Here is a 21,068-nt window from a genome sequence, read left to right on the forward strand (position 1 = left end):
TTGTCACATGTAACCATTGCAAATGCAAGATATCATACTCATTTGAGTGTTCGGATAATGTTACGTCTAATCCATAAGACCAGGCTGGACACTCAGACCAAACTTATAGATACAGAGAGAGAGAGTTGCAAAAATTATGAAGCTTTCATATCAAATCACATATTTTGTAGATGTTATTGCGGGTGTAGTGAAACACTTATGTTCCTAGATCCAACAGTGCAGTAATACAAAACAATGGATGCAAATCCTGTCCAAAATTAAGAAAGGAATTAATAAATATATAAATATAAGAACGAGCAATGTCAAGAGTCCAGAATATAAATATATTTGTATATGATGATGTGTATAGACATTATGGACAGTATATGAATAGAAAAGGTAGTTACATAGGATAAGCCTTGACTACAATACAGTATATAAATATGTCTGGTCCGGACATACATCGGCTGATGTAAAAAGGGCTTTATAAATACATTTGGTTGTTTGATTGAAGTGGGTAAAACAGTATGTGAACATTATTCAATTGATCAGTGTTCAATGACTAGGTACATAGGGCAGCAGTCTCTCTAAGGTGCAGGGTTGAGTAGCCGGCTAGCAACAGTGACTAAAGTTCATGGCATGATGACGGGTTGCCATTGGATAGGAGGGTTTAGTTAATCTTAATGTTTGTTTCTTTATTAATTTAGTCTGTAATCTGTGATTGACTACACACTCCAAAACATTAGGAGGTGGCTTGCACCTCTAACGTTTGTTTGCAATATTGTTTGCAATATTATAGAAAACTATGTATATTTAGTTTCCTTAGGGAGACGAGAATATTGGGGTAGAATTTTGTGCTTCACTGTCGCTGATCCACACTCCAGTCCAGTTGGTGGCGGTAATGCAATTTAAAAGTTGGTTGCCAACCTCAATAAAATAATCCACAGAAGAAGGCAAAAGTGAAAGTAGATGTGGCTAATTTTTCTACGGTTTTCTGGAATGTTCGCCTGTATTCCTTCAAATGTTCAATATGTTATGGTTAATTTAACTTCAATCTAAGTGCAAAATATACTTTTTATTTCGAATGGGCCGATGAAAAAAGCCTAGCCCCAAAGACCTTCTGTAGACTTATTGAACGCGGAGGTTTTCCTCTACTTGATATTTGCATCTCCCTGTTCCAGTGATATGAAGAGTTATTCGTCAGGCTCACTGGGCATTATTTTGATTTCTCTACTACTGGAAACAGGTAGGCTAAGGTCTTATCGAACCATAATTGGGAGTCCTAAGTACTGTATGGTGTTTATCTGGCTAAATACAACAACAATGGGTGGATGGGTCTCTACAGAAGGTGTAAACGGTACAGCCAAATTGTTACTTGCATAGTAGCAATATCAGAAATAGTTAGTGTCAAATTAGAGGGGACACAGGGAGCACAGATAGCTAGATGGCTATGAAGAGGCACTACTGGCTAGTGTCACAACAAGACATCGTAGAACAACTTTATGTACAATAAGTTGATTTTTTTGTTTGCATTGAAACAATTAGATGAATAGCTAGCATGGTTATTTGTTTTCTACCACAGATGGCTATCAAGCTATGATGCACTAAAGTTACTCTAGAAGGGATCACTAATGGTATGTGACTCTTCAAAAACAAAGGACCTATCTGAAAGCATATGAAACTATCAGACTATATAGTGTAACGTTGTTAGTGTAATGTTGCTTTAGCTTTTGTTTATTTTTGTGTGTGTGTGTGTGTGTGTGTCTCTCAGTCAGTCTGTCTCAGCATGTCTGTGGCCATCTGTCTGCTTAGAAGTTCCATATGTGACTGCAGGAGAGTAGAGGCGAACAACACTGGAGGGCATCTTCACTGAGCAATGAGCACATGTAGGACATGTACAAGTAAACATCCATATTGGGTACTACTACATGGATAGATAGGAGGCAGAGATTGCGAGTATAGAGGAAACTACTGTATTTTGAAAGTCATTACCTGTCATTACCTAGCAGTGATTGTGTCATACACAGACAGTGTCTGAAGCACCCCTTCTCTTCATAGGCAGTACTCAAATGCGTTGAACTTGTTGCAGAGTTACTGTCATGTTGCTGAGTTATGACCGATTCTCCTCCCTTCTCCCAAATTGTGCACTTGCATACTTCCATGATGAGGAGTTTGCAAGTGCACACCGTAAGAGAAGGGTGAAGAATTGGGATGTAGCCCTCCTGTGCTCTCTCAACCACCTATTTACGCCTGTTCCTGTAGCTGAGGGTTAAAGTGATATTACAATGAGGGGATTTGATTAAGCTGGCCAGGGTGGGCATGCACTGGGTGAAAAGTGATCATTTTGAAAACCAGGTTGCCAACCGGGTGTGAGCGGGGTGCCATGTTCAAAGCCCACAGCGAAGTCGGCTCAAAACAAAGTGATGTTTGTCAATATCGTGAAGATGCATGCAAAGTGTTTGCTCTTGGTATAAAAACTAATATATACCGTATCTGCCTTCCCAAGTAAAACTAGTACAATTCTAACATGTACTATATGGAAAATACTTGTATGTTTTCTGACCAATGAACCATACTGTCTTGTTGACAATATGGCCTGGCGGTGCAGATTAGTGTTAGATTTGAGCAGGGCGCTTCTCCCTCACCGCTTTCATCCATTCATATCACGGGCCAAGCCCGGTGCACCCCAGTCCAGCTTAATTAAACTACCTTAATATAAGGGCTACACTACGGCGTGGTAGTGTCCACAGTAGAAGAAAAATGGAGTTGTATTCATATTGTAGTCCGATGATCCTCCCCCGCAGAGTTCTTGTATGTGACATTTTGTTTATTGCAAGACAAGCGTTTCTTTGCATGCCAGTGAATATTGTCAACCTTAAAGTATTTCATGATTATATTCTACAGGGAACAGTACCAGAGCCTTTGTAAGGGGGAATATGATCTATGATATGGATTGGAATCAGTCTGATTCTTTTGACTTTCTGTTGTCTGATCATCACCAATGATATTTTTAACTTTACTGATGAGGAAGAAGAGGGCAGGCTTATCCGTTGTCCCTGAAATGCTTGAAGTGTTCAGTCAAAATTACAGTGCCACTTTGTTACCACTAGTCAATGAGGCTTTGCCAGTCATATGTTGGAAACCATTATCAAGAAAACATACAGTAGTTGAACAATTTGTGTAGATAGTAACCTGGTTGTTGAACACCAGTGATTCTAAAAACAAGAATAACTGGTAGCTGTAGAGACATTGTCCTATCACAGCTCACCAAGGGTACAGTAAGGTACTGTATATCCTTAATAAAATAAGTAGTGATGGTTAATTGTGCATGCTTCTCATTTTACATTCGATATGGAACAACTTAATATGCAATATAGTTTTGGGGCTGTAGGCGTCATTACACATCCTGGTTCGATTCCAGGCTGTATCGCAACCGTCCGTGATTGGGCATCCCATAGGGCGGCGCACAATTGGCCCAGCGTCGTCCGGGTTAGGGTTTGGCCTGGGGTAGGCCGTCATTGTAAATAAGAATTTGTTCTTAACTGACTTGCCTAGTTAAATAAAGGTTCAATAAAATAAATACCAATGGCTTGCATTGTTGTTAATTTCCTCCCTGAGATTTGAAGGTCGGACAGTCGATCCCTGGCCGAGTCATACCATAAGAATGGGACTCGATTAGAGGTCAACTGATTAATCGGAATGGCCGATTAATTAGGGCCGATTTCAAGTTTTCATAACAGTCGGAAATCGTTTTTTTTTGGACACCGATTTTGCAGATTAAAAAAAATATATATTTTTACACCTTTATTTAATCTTTCTTTAACTAGGCAAGTCAGTTAAGAACACATTCTTATTTTCAACGACGGCCTAGAAACAGTGGGAAAGAACGACAGATCAGGGAAAGAACGACTGATTTTCACCTTGTCAGCTCGGGGGATTCAATCTTGCAACCTTACAGTTAACTAGTCCAACGCTCTAACCACCTGCCTCTCATTGCACTCCACGAGGAGACTGCCTGTTACGCGAATGCAGTAAGCCAAGGTAAGTTGCTAGCTAGCATTAAACTTATCTTATAAAAAACAATCAATCAATCAATCATAATCACTAGTTAACTACACATGGTTGATGAGATTACTAGTTTATCTAGCGTGTCCTGCGTTGCATATAATTGATGCGGTGCGTATCGTTGCTCCAATGTGTACCTAACCATGAACATCAATGCCTTTCTTAAAATCAATACACAGAAGTATATATTTTTAAACATGCATATTTAGCTAAAATAAATCCAGGTTAGCAGGCAATATTAACCAGATGAAATTGTGTCACTTCTCTTGCGTTCATTGCACGCAGAGTCAGTGTATATGCAACAGTTTGGGCTGCCTAATTTGCCAGAATTTTTATGTAATTATGACATAACATTGAAGGTTGTGCAATGTAACAGGAATATTTAGACTAATGGATGCCGCCCCTTAGATAAAATACGGAACGGTTCCGTATTTCACTGAAAGAATAAACGTCTTGTTTTCGAGATGATAGTTTCCAGATTCGACCATATTGATGACCTAAGGCTCGTATTTCTGTGTGTTATTATGTTATAACTAAGTCTATGATTTGATAGAGGAGTCTGACTGAGCGGTGGTAGGCACCAGCAGGCTCGTAAGCATTCATTCAACCAGCACTTTCGTGCGTTTTGCCAGCAGCTCTTCATTGTGCGTCAAGCATTGCGCTGTTTATGACTTTATAACTCCCGAGATTAGGCTCATGTAACCGATGTGAAATGGTTAGCGGGGTGCGCGCTAATAGCGTTTCAAACGTCACTCGCTCTGAGACTTGGAGTGGTTGTTCCCCTTGCTCTGCATGGGTAACACTGCTTCGAGGGTGGCTGTTGTCGTTGTGTTCCTGGTTCGAGCCCAGGGTTGGAGCGAGGAGAGGGACGGAAGCTATACTGTTACACTGGCAATACTAAAGTGCCTATAAGAACATCCAATAGTCAAAGGTTAATGAAATACAAATGGTATAGAGAGAAATATTCCTATAATTCCTATAAAAACTACAACCTAAAACTTCTTACCTGTGAATATTGAAGACTCATGTTAAAAGGAACCACCAGCTTTCATATGTTCTCATGTTCTGAGCAAGGAACTTAAACGTTAGCTTTCTTACATGGCACATATTGCACTTTTACTTTCTTCTCCAACACTTTGTTTTTGCAGTATTTAAACCAAATTGAACATGTTTCATTATTTATTTGAGTCTGCCGATAAGAATAAGGTGATTGACAGAGTTGAAAGCTTTGGCCAGGTCGATGAATACAGCTGCACAGTATTGTCTCTTATCGAAGGTGGTTATGATGTCGTTTAGGACCTTGAGCGTGGCTGAGGTGCACACGTGATCAGCTCGGAAGCCAGATTGCATAACGGAGAAGGTACGGTGGGATTCGAAATGGTCGGTGATCTGTTTGTTAACTTGGCTTTCGAAGATCTTAGAAAGGCAGGGTAGGATAGATATAGGTCTGTAGCAGTTTGGGTCTAGAGTGTCTCCTCCTTTGAAGAGGGGGATGACCGTGGCAGCTTTCCAACCCATTTAGGAAAAGAAATTGCAAACTAGATATTATTTGTCCATTTGCATTTCCAATTGAGTTTCCAGCAGCTAAATTCTTCCATAAGTCGTGAGCTGCCCAGTGACTCGAGCCTACCAGACGAGCTAAATGCCTTCTATGCTCACTTCGAGGCAAGCAACACTGAACCATGCATGAGAGCACCAGCTGTTCTGGGAGACTGTGTGATCACATGCTCCTTAACTGATGTGAGTAAGACCTTTAAACAGGTTAAGATTCACAAGGCTGCAGGGCCATACGGATTTAAACTGCATTGTTGGTTAAGGGCTTGTAAGTAAGCATTTCAATGTAAGGTCTACTACACCTGTTGTATTCGGCACATGTGACAAATAAAATTTGATTTGATTACCAGGACGCATACTCGTCTCAGGAGGCTGAAAAGATTTGGCAATGTCCCTCAGATCCTCAAAGTCCTACAGCTGCACCACTGAGTACATCTTGACTGTCTGCATCACCGCTTGGTATGGCAACTTCTTGTCATCTGACCGCAAGGCACTACAGAGGGTAGTGCGTACGGCCCGGTACATCACTGGCGTTGAGCTCCATCACTGGGGTTGTAGCCCTGTGTTATTATGTAATTATAAATGGCTATGTTTAGTTAATTAAATTGGAAGATATCAATTGTGATCATGGTCACAGCTCTATCACAAATGTAGCATTATTCACATTTAATGTCAGTTTCATTGTGGACTTTGCATTCGTTTTTTAAAAGTTTGTCCAAGTGTTTCTTGCACAGAGATTTCGAGATCCTCTGTCCAACTTTCATCACACAAATTTTCCTGTCGGGTTAATCTATGGTTTGAGCCCTGAATACTGATTGGTTGAAAGACATGTTATATTGGACATGTACCACTGGAATTACTAAAACGTACTTTTTACTGTTCTAATTACGTTGGTAACCGCTTTATAATTGCAATAAGGCACCTCAGGTTTGTGGTATATGGCCAATATACCACAGCTAAGGACTATGTCCTAAGAACAGCCCTTAGCCGTGATATATTGGCCATATACCACACCACCTCGGGCCTTATTGCTTAATCATAGCAGTCAAAACATGTTAAATCAACATCAATTGATGGAAAATGATCTAGAGTTTTTAATAAGGGAGATTTATCTTTTCTCTTATTATTTTGATGGAAAATAGAATTTTGCTTTTTACCTTATGTCGTTAAAAATTGGCTCGATAACGTTATGGAAGAAAGGGTTTATTGGATAAATGTGGGAACGCCTCTCTTGCTGCAATATTTTTTGGGGGGGCTAGTTTTCAGGCGTGGTGGGCGGGTTTTCTGAGGTGGGTTTTCTGCAGTCATTGGACTGGAAATTTTTGGTAGACCTGGCATCCCTGCTTCCCAGACTGCCTCCAATCTTAATGTTCCTTAAGGTATCTAGTATTGGTGTGCCAATTTTGATACTTGTATCATAAAATAGAACAATTATTTCACATATGCTGGACTACAAGTGTGTGCAACATTCTAAATTGTATGAAAATGGTGGTGGGAAAATTGTGTTTGGTAAAGAAAGTATGCATATTTTCTGTTTGTTTTTTCGCCTTCTCGCCATTAAAGCTAGTTGAGGAGGGAAATGATGCCTTTGTAGCCTGACTGGAGGATGCTTTATGTACAAGCCGTCCACGAAGGAGTGCCTTTGAGTTGACGGCCTGCGCATGAGACTACCATTAGACCCAATGAAGTGTTTCTGCGCATGAGCTTAGCTAGCCAACGTCAACATGACATCGCCTACAAGCGTGATCTACCTTCATACTGTACTGTTTGACTCGACTATATTGTCAATATAATAGACACTATTTGGTGTAGTTGCTTAATCAATGTAGGGTGTGTTCATAAATTCCCTCTGGAGTGCCAGAGTGCGCTCTGGGCGTTCATTAATACTGAGCGTTGTCAGACTTTGTCCGTTCATAAATTCAGAGTGCACACTGGACAATGGCCGAGGAGTAGGGTTGATTCCAGCGTACTGACCTCACAACGGCAGTCAAGCACTCAAGCTAACTGGCTAAAGACACAAATGAGAGAACACATCACTCTGACCATTTTACTCGCCCCAGCAGAGCTGGTTAGGCTGTTTTACGTAATTAAGAGCGTTGGTGAATAAAATGCAAATTAATTACTTAAAAATCATACAATGTGATTTTCTGGATTTTTGTTTTAGATTCCGTCTCTCACCATTGAAGTGTGCCTATGATAAAAATTACAGACCTCTACATGCTTTGTAAGTAGGAAACACTGCCGATTTTTGCAGGTTATCAAATACTTGTTCTCCACACTGTATGTATGACACAGGTGGAGAAGATAGTCACAATCAGTTATGTTGTTCCCTCGGTCCTGTCCCTGAATCACCACCTGGAACAGTGGAAGCCTCAAGTCCATTTCCTGAGCGGCCTGGTCAGAAGTCTCCAGGCATCCCTGAACAAAATATTTGCAGCATACTGTAAGAGGCAGAAGAAAGCTGTTGGGACCACTCCAGCACTACAGCTAAGTCACTACCTTGACATATGCGAAGGACAGAATGCCCTCTTGTTCTGGGCAATGAACAGGAAGGCTCTTCCTTCACTGTCCCGAGTGGCCATCAGGGTCTTGGCAGTGCCTCCAGTCCTCCGGTGGAGCGTGTCTTCAGCCACGGTGGCATCATACTGCGACCTCATCATGCACAAATGACTGACAGACTTTTATCGAATTTGGTCATTGCAAATGCAATGCATCATAGGGCCCTGAGATAAGAGAAAAAGTGAAACTGTTTATGCATTACACGTAGTCTCCATGTTCAGGTTTTATCTCCCATCTTTGGAATCTGTATTTTTTCTCAGACATTAAGTGTTCAAATTATAGGCCTCAGTTCAGTTGTTTAGATGTACCTTTAAATAAATGATTGTAACTTTATGGCAGGATTGTTTTAGGTGAGAGAGAGAGTACTACAATATGTTGTTTTTGTTGTCATATTGATGTGTCTGTCTCATGGTTACCCATGTATTTCTATGGAAATATAACGTTTATTTGGAAAGTAATAAATATATATATATTTTTAAAGCATTCATGATTTGCGTAAATTTAATATACTATACCTCTTGTTAAATATGAAATGGTATTACATTTGGTGAAGAGCACATTATGACTTGTCAAAGTTTAAGACTTGAGACTTGACTTGATACTTGACGGTCTTGACTTGTGACTTGAGTGCTAAGACTTGAGACTTACTTGTGACTTGTAAAACAATGACTTGGTCCCACCTCTGGAATTGACCAACAAACCCGTGGTCACGACAGTCGCTAGTATCATAGAGATCGAAACGCCAGTTTTAGCCTGGGTATTTCCATTGAGGATTTAGGCTAGTCAACTGGGTGGGACTTCCTATGGGTTAAGGAAGGATCACATAATTCCATCCAGGTCACCAGGAGGGATCAGCCAATGAATTATACTTGTGAGCAAATATTCCATTACTGCAGGTGGCAGTAAATCGCCAACCTTGCCTGTATACATGTTCAAATGACACACTCCAGGTGGCAGTATGTATCCTTTCAGAATGTTTGCCAACTCATGAAGACGGCCTCAATGGCCCTGCCCGTGCTCTTACAGGTGCCATAATGGGACAATGATGTGATATACAGTGTATTCAGACCCCTTGACTTTTTCCACAGTTCGTTACAGCCTGTAGCATGCTCAAGGGTGTTGGGTTTCCACATCACCAAGTTCAATAACACAACATGCACCATTAGCACAACTAGAATGCAAATGGGGAGTTTATTAGGTATTTTGTACACTGGGGAAAAGGGGGAAAGTCACCAACTATTTCACAGTCCACAAACCGGTCTCATTGTCCGTTCCCTTCTCCAGGGGTAATCCTAAAACTCGGGTCCTCAGCCAATCCGGTTCAGGTCATAGGGGGGTAATCAGACAGTTCAGGTCACAATGGGTAATCACACAGATATTGCTCTCTTTTCTCCCACTCTTCATCACGTACACTTCTCTCTCCATTCTCTGCCCCTTTGTGCAAGCTGCTTCCTCCTTTATACCCAAGCACATCCAGGCACTCCCAGAGCCTCGCCTCGATGGTGCAGGAAGTTCATATAAGGCTCGGCAGTGGAGCCAGCGGGCTGCAAGATATCTCCTCTCAATAACCACTCCCCTCACCTCTCCCTGTCATCTGCCACAAACCTTATTCTAGAATTGATTAAATTATAATTTATTCTCATCAATCTACACACAATACTCAATAATGATGGAGCGAAAACAGGTTTTCAGACATTTTTGCAAATGTATTAAAATAAAACAAATAGACCATTTACATAAATATTCAGACCCTTTGCTATGAGACTCAAAATTGAGCTCAGGTGCATCCTGTTTCCATTGATCATCCTTGATGTTTCTACAACATGATTGGAGTCCACCTGTGGTAAATCCAATTGATTGGACATGATTTGGAAAGGCACACATCTGTCTAGATAAGGTCTAACAGTTGACATTGCATGTCAGCAAAAACCAAGCCATGAGGTCGAAGAAATTGTCCTTAGAGCTCCGAGGCAGGATTATGTTGAGGCACAGATCTCGGGAAGGGTACCAAAAACTTTCTGCAGCATTGAAGGTCCCCAAGAACACAGTGGCCTCCATCATTCTTAAATGAAAGAGGTTTGGAACAACCAAGACTCTTCCTAGAGCTGGCCGCCCATCCCAACTAAGCAATCGGGGGAGAAGGGCCTTGGTCAGGGAGGTGAACCGATGGTCACTCTGACAAAGCTCCAGAGTTACTCTGTGGAGATGGGAGAACCTTCCAGAAGGACAACCATTTCTGCAGCACTCCAACAATCAGGCCTTTATGGTAGAGTGGCCAGAAGGTAGCCACCCCTCAGTAAATGGCTCATGACTGTCACGCTGGTATAAAGGGATTGGGAGACAGGAGCAGGAATGCGTAAAGAGGTTTTTATTTACCCAAATTACAGCGTGCCATGTAAAGCCACGGGGACGAAGACCAAACAAACACTATACAAAACACAGGGTTGAAACCCAAACAAAAGAGTGAGGAGTACCTCGAAAAAATACACCGGGGTGAGACCCGTAACATACACGCACACAATGATACCACACGGAAAGAGACCCGTAATCATCTGTGCAATACAAGCGGCACGAAAGCCAAAACAACACAGCACAGGTACTCACACAACCAAAGGACATTGGAAGAATAATCAACAAGACAATGGTGAACAAAGGGCACAGTTATACAATTACTAATCAATGGAGAATATGGGGTCCAGGTGTGCGTAATGACAGTTCAGTTCCTAGAGGCCGGTGACGTAGACCTCCCAAACTGGTGCACGGAATGAGCAACAGTACCGGAGGGATCCGTGACAATGACAGCCCGCTTGAAATTAGCCAAAAGGCACCTACAGGACAGGCAAGATTCTCTGGTCCAAGATTGAACTCTTTGGCCTGAATGCCAAGTGTCAGGTTTGGAGGAAACCTAGCGCCATCCCCACGGAGAAGCATGGTGGTGGCAGGATCATGCTGTGGGGATGTTTTTCAGCAACGTGGACTGGGAGACTAGTCAGGATCGAGTGAAAGATGAACGGAGCAAAGTATACAGAGCTCCTTGATGAAAACCTGCTTGAGCGCTCAGGACCTCAGACTGGGGTGAAGATTTGCCTTTCAACAGGACAATGACCCTAAGCACACAGCCAAGACAACGCAGTAGTGGCTTCGGGACAAGTCTCTGAATGTCCTTGAGTGGCCCGGCCAGAGCCCGGACTTGAACCCGATCGAACATCTCTGGAGAGACTTGAAAATAGCTGTGCAGCAACACTCCTCATCCAACCTGACAGAACTTGAGAGAGGATTTGCAAGCAAGAATTGGAGAAACTCATTATTGGGTATTGATGAGGAAAAAATGTATTTAATTAATTTTAGAATAAGGCTGTAATGTAACAAAATTTGGAAAAAGTGAAGGTGTTTGAATACTTTCCGAGTGCACTGTAGAGCCTAAGTTTATGGCTAGTATTCTGCCAGTAGCACAGGGATGAAACGGCGACAAGCAGCGGCTTTTCGAGCTAAATCAATATAATGTAATGTGTGTAGGGCCTGCTGTAGGCTACAGGTTTTAGAAGCATGGTTTATATCTTAGAATATATTTTACTTCACATATTGTTTTTGCACGCTGTGCTGTTTGCTGTTTATTTTAAGTTTAATCATTATTTAATTGAGTTTTTACCCAATTATTTACTTATAGATAACAATCACAGTTAAAGGCAGGCCTACTTGACAGGGTGACTGTAAATATGTGAATTTTAAAGTATCCTATGATGTGATTTGTTCTTAATCTTTTCAGAGACATCTCATGTTGTTTCGCCTGATCCCGTTGTTGCTGTTGCTGATGATGATGTCATTCTACCATGTTCCCTGTTGAATTTCACCAAGAGTGCTGGCTTGATAGTGAAATGGTCGAGATCCAACCTGAAAGACCCAACTGGGAAAGACAAGGTTGTCCATTTTTACCGTGACGCTCGTGACTCCAATGTGGATCAGGATGAATCCTACAGGGGAAGGACGTCCCTGCTTAAAGAACTGAAGAATGGCAACGTCTCCTTAAAACTGTCCCGAGTGAAACTCTCTGATGAAGGCAACTACATGTGTTACATTCTAGTTCCGGAACCGAACAGTCTAGTTCATGAAACCGTCATTCAACTCATTGTTGGTGAGTCATGGGTCTTCTGTCTCTTAAACACACAAGACCGCCCTCTTGACTTCTTAGTCAGCTGCGTCACCGAAAAGCTAACAGTTCAATGCGTGGGTGGTGGTATTTCAAGGGGAGGAGTGAGATTTACCAATTCAACTCTGTTACATGTGTACTTTTATTACAGTATCATAAGCACATGTATTGAGTACATATCTCTGATCATTGTTTTACCTTGTCTGTTTAGTTGCTGTGTCCAACCCAGTGATCTCCATCAATGGAACCAAAGGCAGTGGGGTGGTCCTGAAGTGTGAGGCTAAAAGCTGGTACCCCAAACCCGAGATGAACTGGCTGGACAGTGAGAGACAGGTCCTCCCTGCTGGATCCGCTGAGACACACAGGGACACAGAGGGCCTCTACATTGTGAGACGCCATGTCACCGTGAACAAGAATGTCACCAACACGTTCACCTGTAGAGTTCAGCTTCAAAAGTTTAATTTTACGAGGGAGACAGAGTACAATGTTCCAGGTGAGCTTCTTCTATTGAGAAAAATAAAAACACAGTACATTAGTGACATCACACCTTCCCTAAGGTGTCTAAAGGCAGCTGTCGCTCACAGAGTGACAGAATACTCTATTGGCTAAGATAGTTGCCTTTGCGTTGTTGCGCAGAAGATTGTGTTAGCGCCCTGCTTAGGGCAGAATATAATCCACTCTGTTTCATAGGCATGAAGGATTTGAGAACAAAACTACAAGCCTCTGATATTTGTATGGTGGTTACCACCGTGAAAGCACTACTATTTAAATTGTGCCTTTTTTATTTGTGAACATTTACCATCAAGCTGGAAACTTGAATTGAATCAAATCCCACACATGTCGGGAAATAACACACTTCTCTTTGGAGCTGCACTCTGTAATGTGATATGATGGTTTAATATGACATCTGTGTTTCAGATGAGATGTTTCCCACAGTTCCCTGGGTGTGGATTGCTGTTCCTGTTTTGATAGTATGTGTTTGTGGACTTGTGGTTGGTTTCATGTGGATAAAATACCAGAAACTGAGAAAAAAGATAGGTAAGTTATGGTTGGTATAACCTAACCTTCAGGGGGGCATTTTTAACATCAATCACCACAGAGAGAAATATAGGACATTTTCACTCACTCAATTCAATTCAGTGGTCTTTATTGGCATGGGAAACATATGTTTACATTGCCAAAGCAAGTAAAATAAACAATACACAAAAGTGAGAAGAAACCAATTTACCATCAGCAAAAAACTATTAGAAATTCACAGGAAACATTGCACTGAAAAAAATAGACATTTCAAGTGTTATATTATCAGCTATGTATATTGTTTTAGCAATGTGCAAATAGTTGTAGTACAAATAGTGAGGGAAGATAAATAAACATAAATATTGGTAGTATTTACAATGTTTGTGCTCCACTGGTTGCTCTTTTCTTATGGCAACAGGCCTGTCTCTGTCTCTCTGTCTGTATCTCCCTCTTTCCCTGTCCTCTCTCTCTCTCTCTCTCTCCCCACTCTCTCTCGCTCTCCTTCTGTCTGTTTCTCTCTCTCCCCCCCTCTCTCGTGCTCTCCTTCTGTCTGTCTCTCTCACTTTCTCTCAATTCAAATTGTTTATTGGCATGATGTAACAATGTACATATTGCCAAAGCTTACTTTGGAGATTTACAATATTAACATAATCAATATTGTCAACTGGACAACAGTAACAACAATAATCAAGGGTCAAAATAACCATACATTGAACAATAACAATGACATGTGTCAGACACCTGCCAACCCACAGCTCTCTGCATCCTCCCCCAACAGGATGGGTAGCCTACTCTCATCAGATTTGGGGAAATTAAACTCTTAAGTGTTTTATATTTTTTACATTTTGTCAGGAAATGCAGCTCTGGGTTCTGCTGCTGTGCAGTGGTTGCACAGCCTTTCCTCTACAGGGAGCCAGGTTTTCCTGTGTCTACCCTTCTCAATGGCAAGGCTGTGCTCACTGAGCCTGTACTTTTCAAGGTTTTGATCAGTAACCATGGTCAAATAGTTTGCCACTGTGTACTGTCGATTTAGGGCCAGATAGCACTGCATTTTGCTTGGTGCTTGTGTTTCCCAATAAGTAATGTAGTTTTGTTTTGACTGTGTTGTAAGTTGTTTTATTCTGATTGATTGGATGTTCTGGCCCTGAGGCTTCAGTGTGTTAGTAGAACAGGTTTGTGAACTCAGCTTTTGCTATTGCAGGGCTTGGTAATGACATGACAGGGCTTAGTAATGTCACTGTATTTTAGATGTTTCCTAAATGTAATTGCTATTTTTTTAGTTTTTATTATTAGTGGATATTGGCCTAACTCTGCCCTGCATGCATTGTTTGTAGTTTTCCTCTGGACATGTAGGAGAATCTTACAGATCTGTCTCTCTCTGTCTCTCGCTCTCTCGTGTCTCTCTCCTCTCTATGTGTCTTCACACTTTAGGCTGGGATCCAAGCCAATGTAAATAAACAACCTGTGTAACAGCCTGTGTGATTGACTTTTAAAGGTGATTTCTGTTTGAACTGACATAAGTGAACAGCGTACATGATCTCTCCAGTGTATAGCTGTGTGCAGATCATTCAAGGGTTTACTTGGTTTGGATCCTGGCCTTAGTCTTATTGTAAATCACTGGATAACGCCAGACGAGAGGGAAAAGTGTGTGTGCGAGAGCTCATAATTATATAATATAATAATTATATTAATTTGTTTTCTTAGACGTTGCAGATCAACAGATAAAAGAACTCACTGATGAGTTGGGTAAGTGGTATGGAAAATAACGTATGTGTGTGTGTGCCGGCCTGTTTGTCTCTCTGTCGTGTGTGTGTGTGTGTGTGTGTGTGTGTGTGTGTGTGTGTGTGTGTGTGTGTGTGTGTGTGTGTGTGATTATCAATGTGTTCTCACTTTAATACTTTGTTTTACTGTTCATCTACAGACAGTTCCAGAATAAAATCTGGTAAGTTGTGTGTGTGCTCGTGCGTACACGTGTGTGAACTCATGATTTGAATAATTATTTTAATTTGTGTTTTCTTATACTATGCAGATCAACGTATAAAAGAGCTCACTGACGAGCTGGGTAAGTGCTGTGGAAAATAACTAGTTTGTCTGTCTCTGTGTGTTTGTCTGTCTATATGCCTGTCTTTCTGTGTGTCTGTGATGATTTATCCATGTGTTCTCACTTTAATACTTAGTTTTACTGTTCATCTACGGACAGTTACAAAAGAGGTGTGTGTGCATCGTTTGGGTTACAGAGCTCATGATTTGTTTGGGTTTTATTATTCTCTGTAGGTACACGCGAACAAGAGCTCACTGAACAGCTAGGTAAGTGGTGTGTGTGTATGTGTGTGTGTGGCGTATTCGTCTCTAGTGATTATCTCGGCCTTCTCACTTTAATTGTTCCGTGTTACTTACCTACAGCTAAACTCAAACAAGAGAGGGGTAAGTCGTGTGTATGTACCGTATGTGTGCTATGCGTGAGTTATACTCTCCAGGTAGGGTGAAAATGTTAACTAGTTCAATAAGGGTTTGTCAATACCATAGAGAACAAAAGCCAATGATTTAAATTCTTACTTATATTCATTTATAATTTATTATTATTGTTTCTTTAAATTGTGTTTTCCCATCTTCAGCTGCACTTGTCTCTTCAGTTGATAACAGATGCCATGTAAGTAGTGTGTGTGTGTGTGTGTGTGTGTGTGTGTGTGTAGACATCCACATTCAGTTTTTAAAAATCTATATAGATTATTACAGTATAAATTTACAAAATAAATTCAGTAGAATTCAGGATATAAACTTAAATTACAAATATCGTCTCTGATGACGGGTGAATTCTAGTGAATTGTCCTTATTATAAAAACGTGGTGAAAACAGTACTATAAGGGACTCAAGGCCGTGGTATATCTTGAATATCAGCCGTAATGGCAGTCTGACCGTAACTACACTAACAAAATACTACAATCCATCGAACCTAATTTCTTAATTCCTTTATTCTCTCACTTTTCCAGAGATTTTCATTCTCAAGGGTAAGTTGTTGGCTTGGTCTTAAAACACTGTCAAAGTCTGGCTTTATTGTGATTGAATTACATGGAGAGATTGATTTGTTCTTAGAGAACCCTGTTGATTTTGGACTCTTAACAGACATCACTTTCTTCATTGTAGCCGAACATCTTTCATAGTTGTGTTCACTGTTCCATGGGAGAATATCACAGTTCACCACTGCCAACAGGCAGGCAACTCACAGAAGCAATAACTATGGGAAAATGTTTAATATATTTTTTACTTGCACTTACTTGACTTAAAGTCAAGACATTTGTACTAATAATTTGACTGTAACAAACACCAGGTCAGTTTAATGAATATCTCAACATGTATGACATGCATTGATTTTCTTACTTCTACAGACGTTATCAATGTCACTGTCAAACGTAAGTATCATGTGTATGACTGGGCTTTTAAAAGCCTGTGTTTGTGTGCGTGTGCGGGTATGCATGTGTGGGTGGAAATTAGTATTAGACAATCTCAAAAAGATTGTCAAAGTCTGTCACAGGAAAACGTTTGTATTTGTCAGCACCGGTATGTGTGACTTTTTCAGAAACCACTTAGAAGAAATACAATGGCACATTCAATGACTGAGAAGGCAGATGTCAAAGAGGATGAAGAGACGAACCCGTTACACCAAACGATCAGAACCGCTTGACGAGGTCGCTAGTTGGGTTAAAGGAATAGTCCACACAAACGTATCTTTTTTTAAACTTTTTTTTATTTAATCCACTGTTGCTGAATGTTTTGCATGTCAGCAATCACGTTTTCAATACATAGGACTTTCAAGATGATGTCTCCATGATCGTATGCTGCACTTTGCTTCTTGAAAGTGCTATATCTTGAAAACCTGACTACTGACTTGCAAACATTTTTGGGGCTGTATCAACATTGGACTAATGAAACAAATACCAATTTTTTTATTTTTTATTGGAGCAATGGTACTATTTCACACTTTCTATGTCACACTAATTTTATGTCACACTATGTAGCCTCGAGGAAGCCTTTCTTTGGAGAAGGTTCTTCATTAGGTTCTTTGCTTTCTGAATGGTTGCAAAATAATCGTCTTGCTAGAAGGTTGTGGGTGAATTCCTGTTTTTATGTTGCATTATTTCACATCGCTTGGCCTGTGTTTTTGATTGTTTTATTCTACCTGTATTGCCTCTTTATGTTCATGGGTTCTTTTGGGTTCTGTTGGTCAGGAACCTTAAGGGATGTCAGCATCTACAGTACATTCGGAAAGTATTCAGACCCCTCAACTTTTCCACATTTTGTTACGTTACAGCCTTATTCTAAAGTGGATTCAATTAATAAAACAAGTCCTCATCAATCTACACAAAATTCCCCAGAATGACAAAGTGAAAATAGGTTTTTAGACATTTTTGCAAATATAAAATACCTAAAACAGAAATATCTTATTTACAGAAGTATTCAGACCCTTTGCTATGAGCCTCGATAATTGAGCCAGTGCATCCTGTTTCCATTGATCATCCTTGAGATGTTTCTACAACTTGATTCGAGTCCACCTGTGGTAAATTCAATTGATTGGACATGATTTGTAAAGGCACACACCTGTCTATATAAGGTCCCACAGTTGACAGTGCATGTCAGAGCAAAAACTAAGCCATGATGTTGAAGGAATTGTCCATAGAGCTCCAAGACAGGACTTTGTCAAGGCACAGATCTGAGGAAGGGTACCAAAACATTTCTGCAGCATTGAAGGTCCCCAAGGACACAGTGGCCTCCTTCATTCTTAAATGGAAGAAGTTTGGAACCACAGACTCTTCCTAGAGTTGGCTGCCCGGCCAGACTGAGCAATCGGGGGAGAAGGGTCTTGGTAAGGGAGGTGACTGAGAACCTGATGGTTACTCTGACAGAGCTCCAGAGTTCCTCTGTGGAGATGGTTGTTCTTCTGGAAGGTTCTCCCATCTCTGCAGCACTCCATCAATCATGCCTTTATGGTAGATTCGCCAGATGGAACCACTCCTCAGTAAAAGGCAAATTACAGCCCTCTTAGTCTACTAAAAGGCACCTAAAGGACTCTCAGACCATGAGAAACAAGATTATCTGGTCTGATGAAACCAAGATTGAACTCTTTAGCCTGAATGCCAAGCGTCACGTCTGGAGGAAACCTAGCACCATCCCTACGGAGAAGCATGGTCGTGGCAGCATCGTGCTGTGGGGATGTTTTTCAGTAACAGGGACTGGGAGACTCGTCCAGATCAAGGGAAAGATGAACGGAGCAAAATACAGAGAGGTCCTTGATGAGGTCCTTGCTCAGGACCTCAGACTGGGGTGAAGGTTCACCTTCCAACAGGACAACGACCCTAAGCACACAGCCAAGACAACGCAGTAGTAGCTTCGGGACAAGTCTCTGAATGTCCTTGAGTGGCCCAGCCAGAGCCCGGACTGGAACCTGATCAGACATCTCTGGAGAGACCTGAAAATAGCTGTGCAGCAACGCTCCCCATCCTACCTGACAGAGCTTGAAAGGATCTGCAGAGAAGAATGGGAGAAACTCCCCAAATATAGGTGTGTTAATAAGCTTGTAGCGTCACACCCAAGAATCAAATCAATCAAATCAAATGTATGTATAAAGCCCTACTTACATCAGCTGATATCTCAAAGTCCTGTACAGAAACCCAGCCTAAAACCCCAATGCAGGTGTAGAAGCACGGCGGCTAGGAAAAACTCCCTAGAAAGGCCAGAACCTAGGAAGAAACCTAGAGAGGAACCAGGCTCTGAGGGGTGGCCAGTCATCTTCTGGCTGTGCCGGGTGGCGATTATAAAAGTACATGGCCAAGATGTTCAAATGTTCATAGATGACCAGCATGGTCAAATAATAATAATTACAGTGGTTGTCGAGGGTGCAACAGGTCAACCTCAGGAGTAAATGTCAGTTGGCTTTTCATCGCCGATCAATTTCCTTGGATTGAATCCCGGCTTTATTCTCTTATTATATTATTATTATTAGTATTGTTGCAGTACTAGTACGCCTCTAGATAGCACCTTGTATTAGTTCTACCTGGAAATATAAATCATATTTCATGAGAGGGTTCTACAAAGCACCACAAAGGGTTCCCCTACAGGGACAAATCAAAGAACCCTATTGGTTCTCCAAAAGTGGTTTCTAAGTAGAACCTTTAACCTTTAACCTTTGAATAACCTTTATTCATATTTGCTAAAGATCCAATGCAGACGTTTTTATCAAATCATTTCTGGGTAACAATTAAGTACCTTACTGTGATTACTTTCAATTAAAATGGTCAAAAACAAACAAAAATAGTTTTTTAGCAAGCAAAAAATGTAGCTAGGACTGTCTGGGAGTGTTGTGGGGAGGGGAAACTAGCTGTTATTGGCAGAGAGGTTTGGAACTCTCTTTATTATTTGTCTATTAACTAATTCACTGCTTGGTGATGATGATGATACTGATGATGATAATAATAATGTTTTATTGTCACATACACCGGATAGGTGCAGTGAAATGTGGTGTTTTACAGGGTCATCCATAGTAGTGGAACAAATTAGGGTTAAGTGCCAGGCAGGCCAAACTCTATCCAGCTAAAACAGGCTGAAATGCCAGTCTTTTCAAACAGCTCCAACACTAAAAGGGTATAATCATCAATTTCACAATTTCACAGTATTATTCCAACCTCATAGTATGAAAATAAATATAAAACACAGGAAAACATATTTTTGACTGCACTGGGCCTTTAACATACTGAATAATCATTGCTTACATAGTTTAGACCACCCAGGTCGTAGGTCATTGCAGTTCATCAGGGCCAGAGACATGAATATGAACATGCCAGTTACTAAAGTAGCTATGTTTACAACACCAGAGGCTGCTGAGGAGGACAGTTCGTGATAATGGCCGAAACGGAGTGAATGGAACGTCACCAAACCTATTGAAACCATGTGTTTGTCTTTGATACATTTCTACCTATTCCACTCCAGCCATTACCACAAGCCTGTCCTCCCAATTAAGGTGCCACCAACCTCCTGTGGTTTACGAAGATCCTGTCATTATGCATGTACAATGTGTGCAAAACAAGACGGCACGATAAGGGTCTCTACTTAGAACCTTGATGCTACTTACGGTTCTAAATAAGGTTTTCCAAGGCCACAAAAAGGGTTCCCTTTATTTTATATTTTGTTCTAGAGTGTTCTAGAACTCTACTCACTACCCTGTGCTTTGTTCAATACAAATACTAAAGAGTGGGAATTCTCACTAAACAACACTCATCAGATCAAGCACATGCAGAAAGACTGTACATAAAGTGTAGCGCATATATCTTGGGCTGTTTGTATAAAAGGTGCTAATTAATTTAAGTTTATGACTTTTTAGTACTGTGTCCAGTTTGTATAGTCTGTTTTAGCAAGTGTTGTGCTGTTAATTCTTGTCACTCTCTCACCCGCTCTCTGGAGACTGATCTCTCATACCTCAGAACCTCCTGCTGGGTCTGTGGAAGTGATTTGTCCACAATAAAAATTGACAATCATTTGAAAATCACTCTGTTCATGTCTTTACTATAGATATAGAAAATAGTAGTACAGTAGACTATAAGTAAGTAGTACAATGACGGCCTACACCGTCCAAACCCAGACAACGCTGGGTCAATTGTGTGCCGCCCTATGGGACTCCCAATCACAGCCAGTTGTGATACAGCCTGGAATTAAACCAGGGTGTATGTAGTGACACTTCAAGCACTGAAATGCAGTA

General features: G+C 41.0%; 1 protein-coding gene across 2 annotated transcripts; it reads left to right on the top strand.

Annotated features, from left to right (window-relative positions):
• Window positions 1-917: 917 nt before the first annotated feature.
• On the top strand, window positions 918-20,855 carry LOC110496591 (butyrophilin subfamily 3 member A2). 2 transcript variants are annotated; one of them, XM_090209099.1, is made up of 13 exons: window positions 918-1,225; window positions 11,924-12,289; window positions 12,516-12,797; window positions 13,223-13,342; window positions 15,026-15,067; window positions 15,243-15,263; window positions 15,351-15,383; window positions 15,596-15,628; window positions 15,725-15,745; window positions 15,937-15,971; window positions 16,312-16,329; window positions 16,708-16,731; window positions 16,899-20,855. In XM_090209099.1, exons 1-13 carry the CDS (start codon window positions 1,165-1,167, stop codon window positions 17,001-17,003), a joined length of 1,161 nt encoding a protein of 386 aa, XP_090065225.1. In that variant the 5' UTR covers window positions 918-1,164; the 3' UTR covers window positions 17,004-20,855. The 2 variants fall into 2 exon arrangements, with proteins under 2 accessions (XP_090065225.1, XP_021428247.3); XM_021572572.3 differs by having other exon boundaries at window positions 15,035-15,067.
• The last annotated feature ends 213 nt before the right edge of the window (window positions 20,856-21,068 follow it).

Source organism: Oncorhynchus mykiss, chromosome 18, assembly GCF_057628025.1.
Source record: "Oncorhynchus mykiss isolate SJ-2025 chromosome 18, ASM5762802v1, whole genome shotgun sequence".
Classification (NCBI taxonomy): Eukaryota; Metazoa; Chordata; class Actinopteri; order Salmoniformes; family Salmonidae; genus Oncorhynchus; species Oncorhynchus mykiss.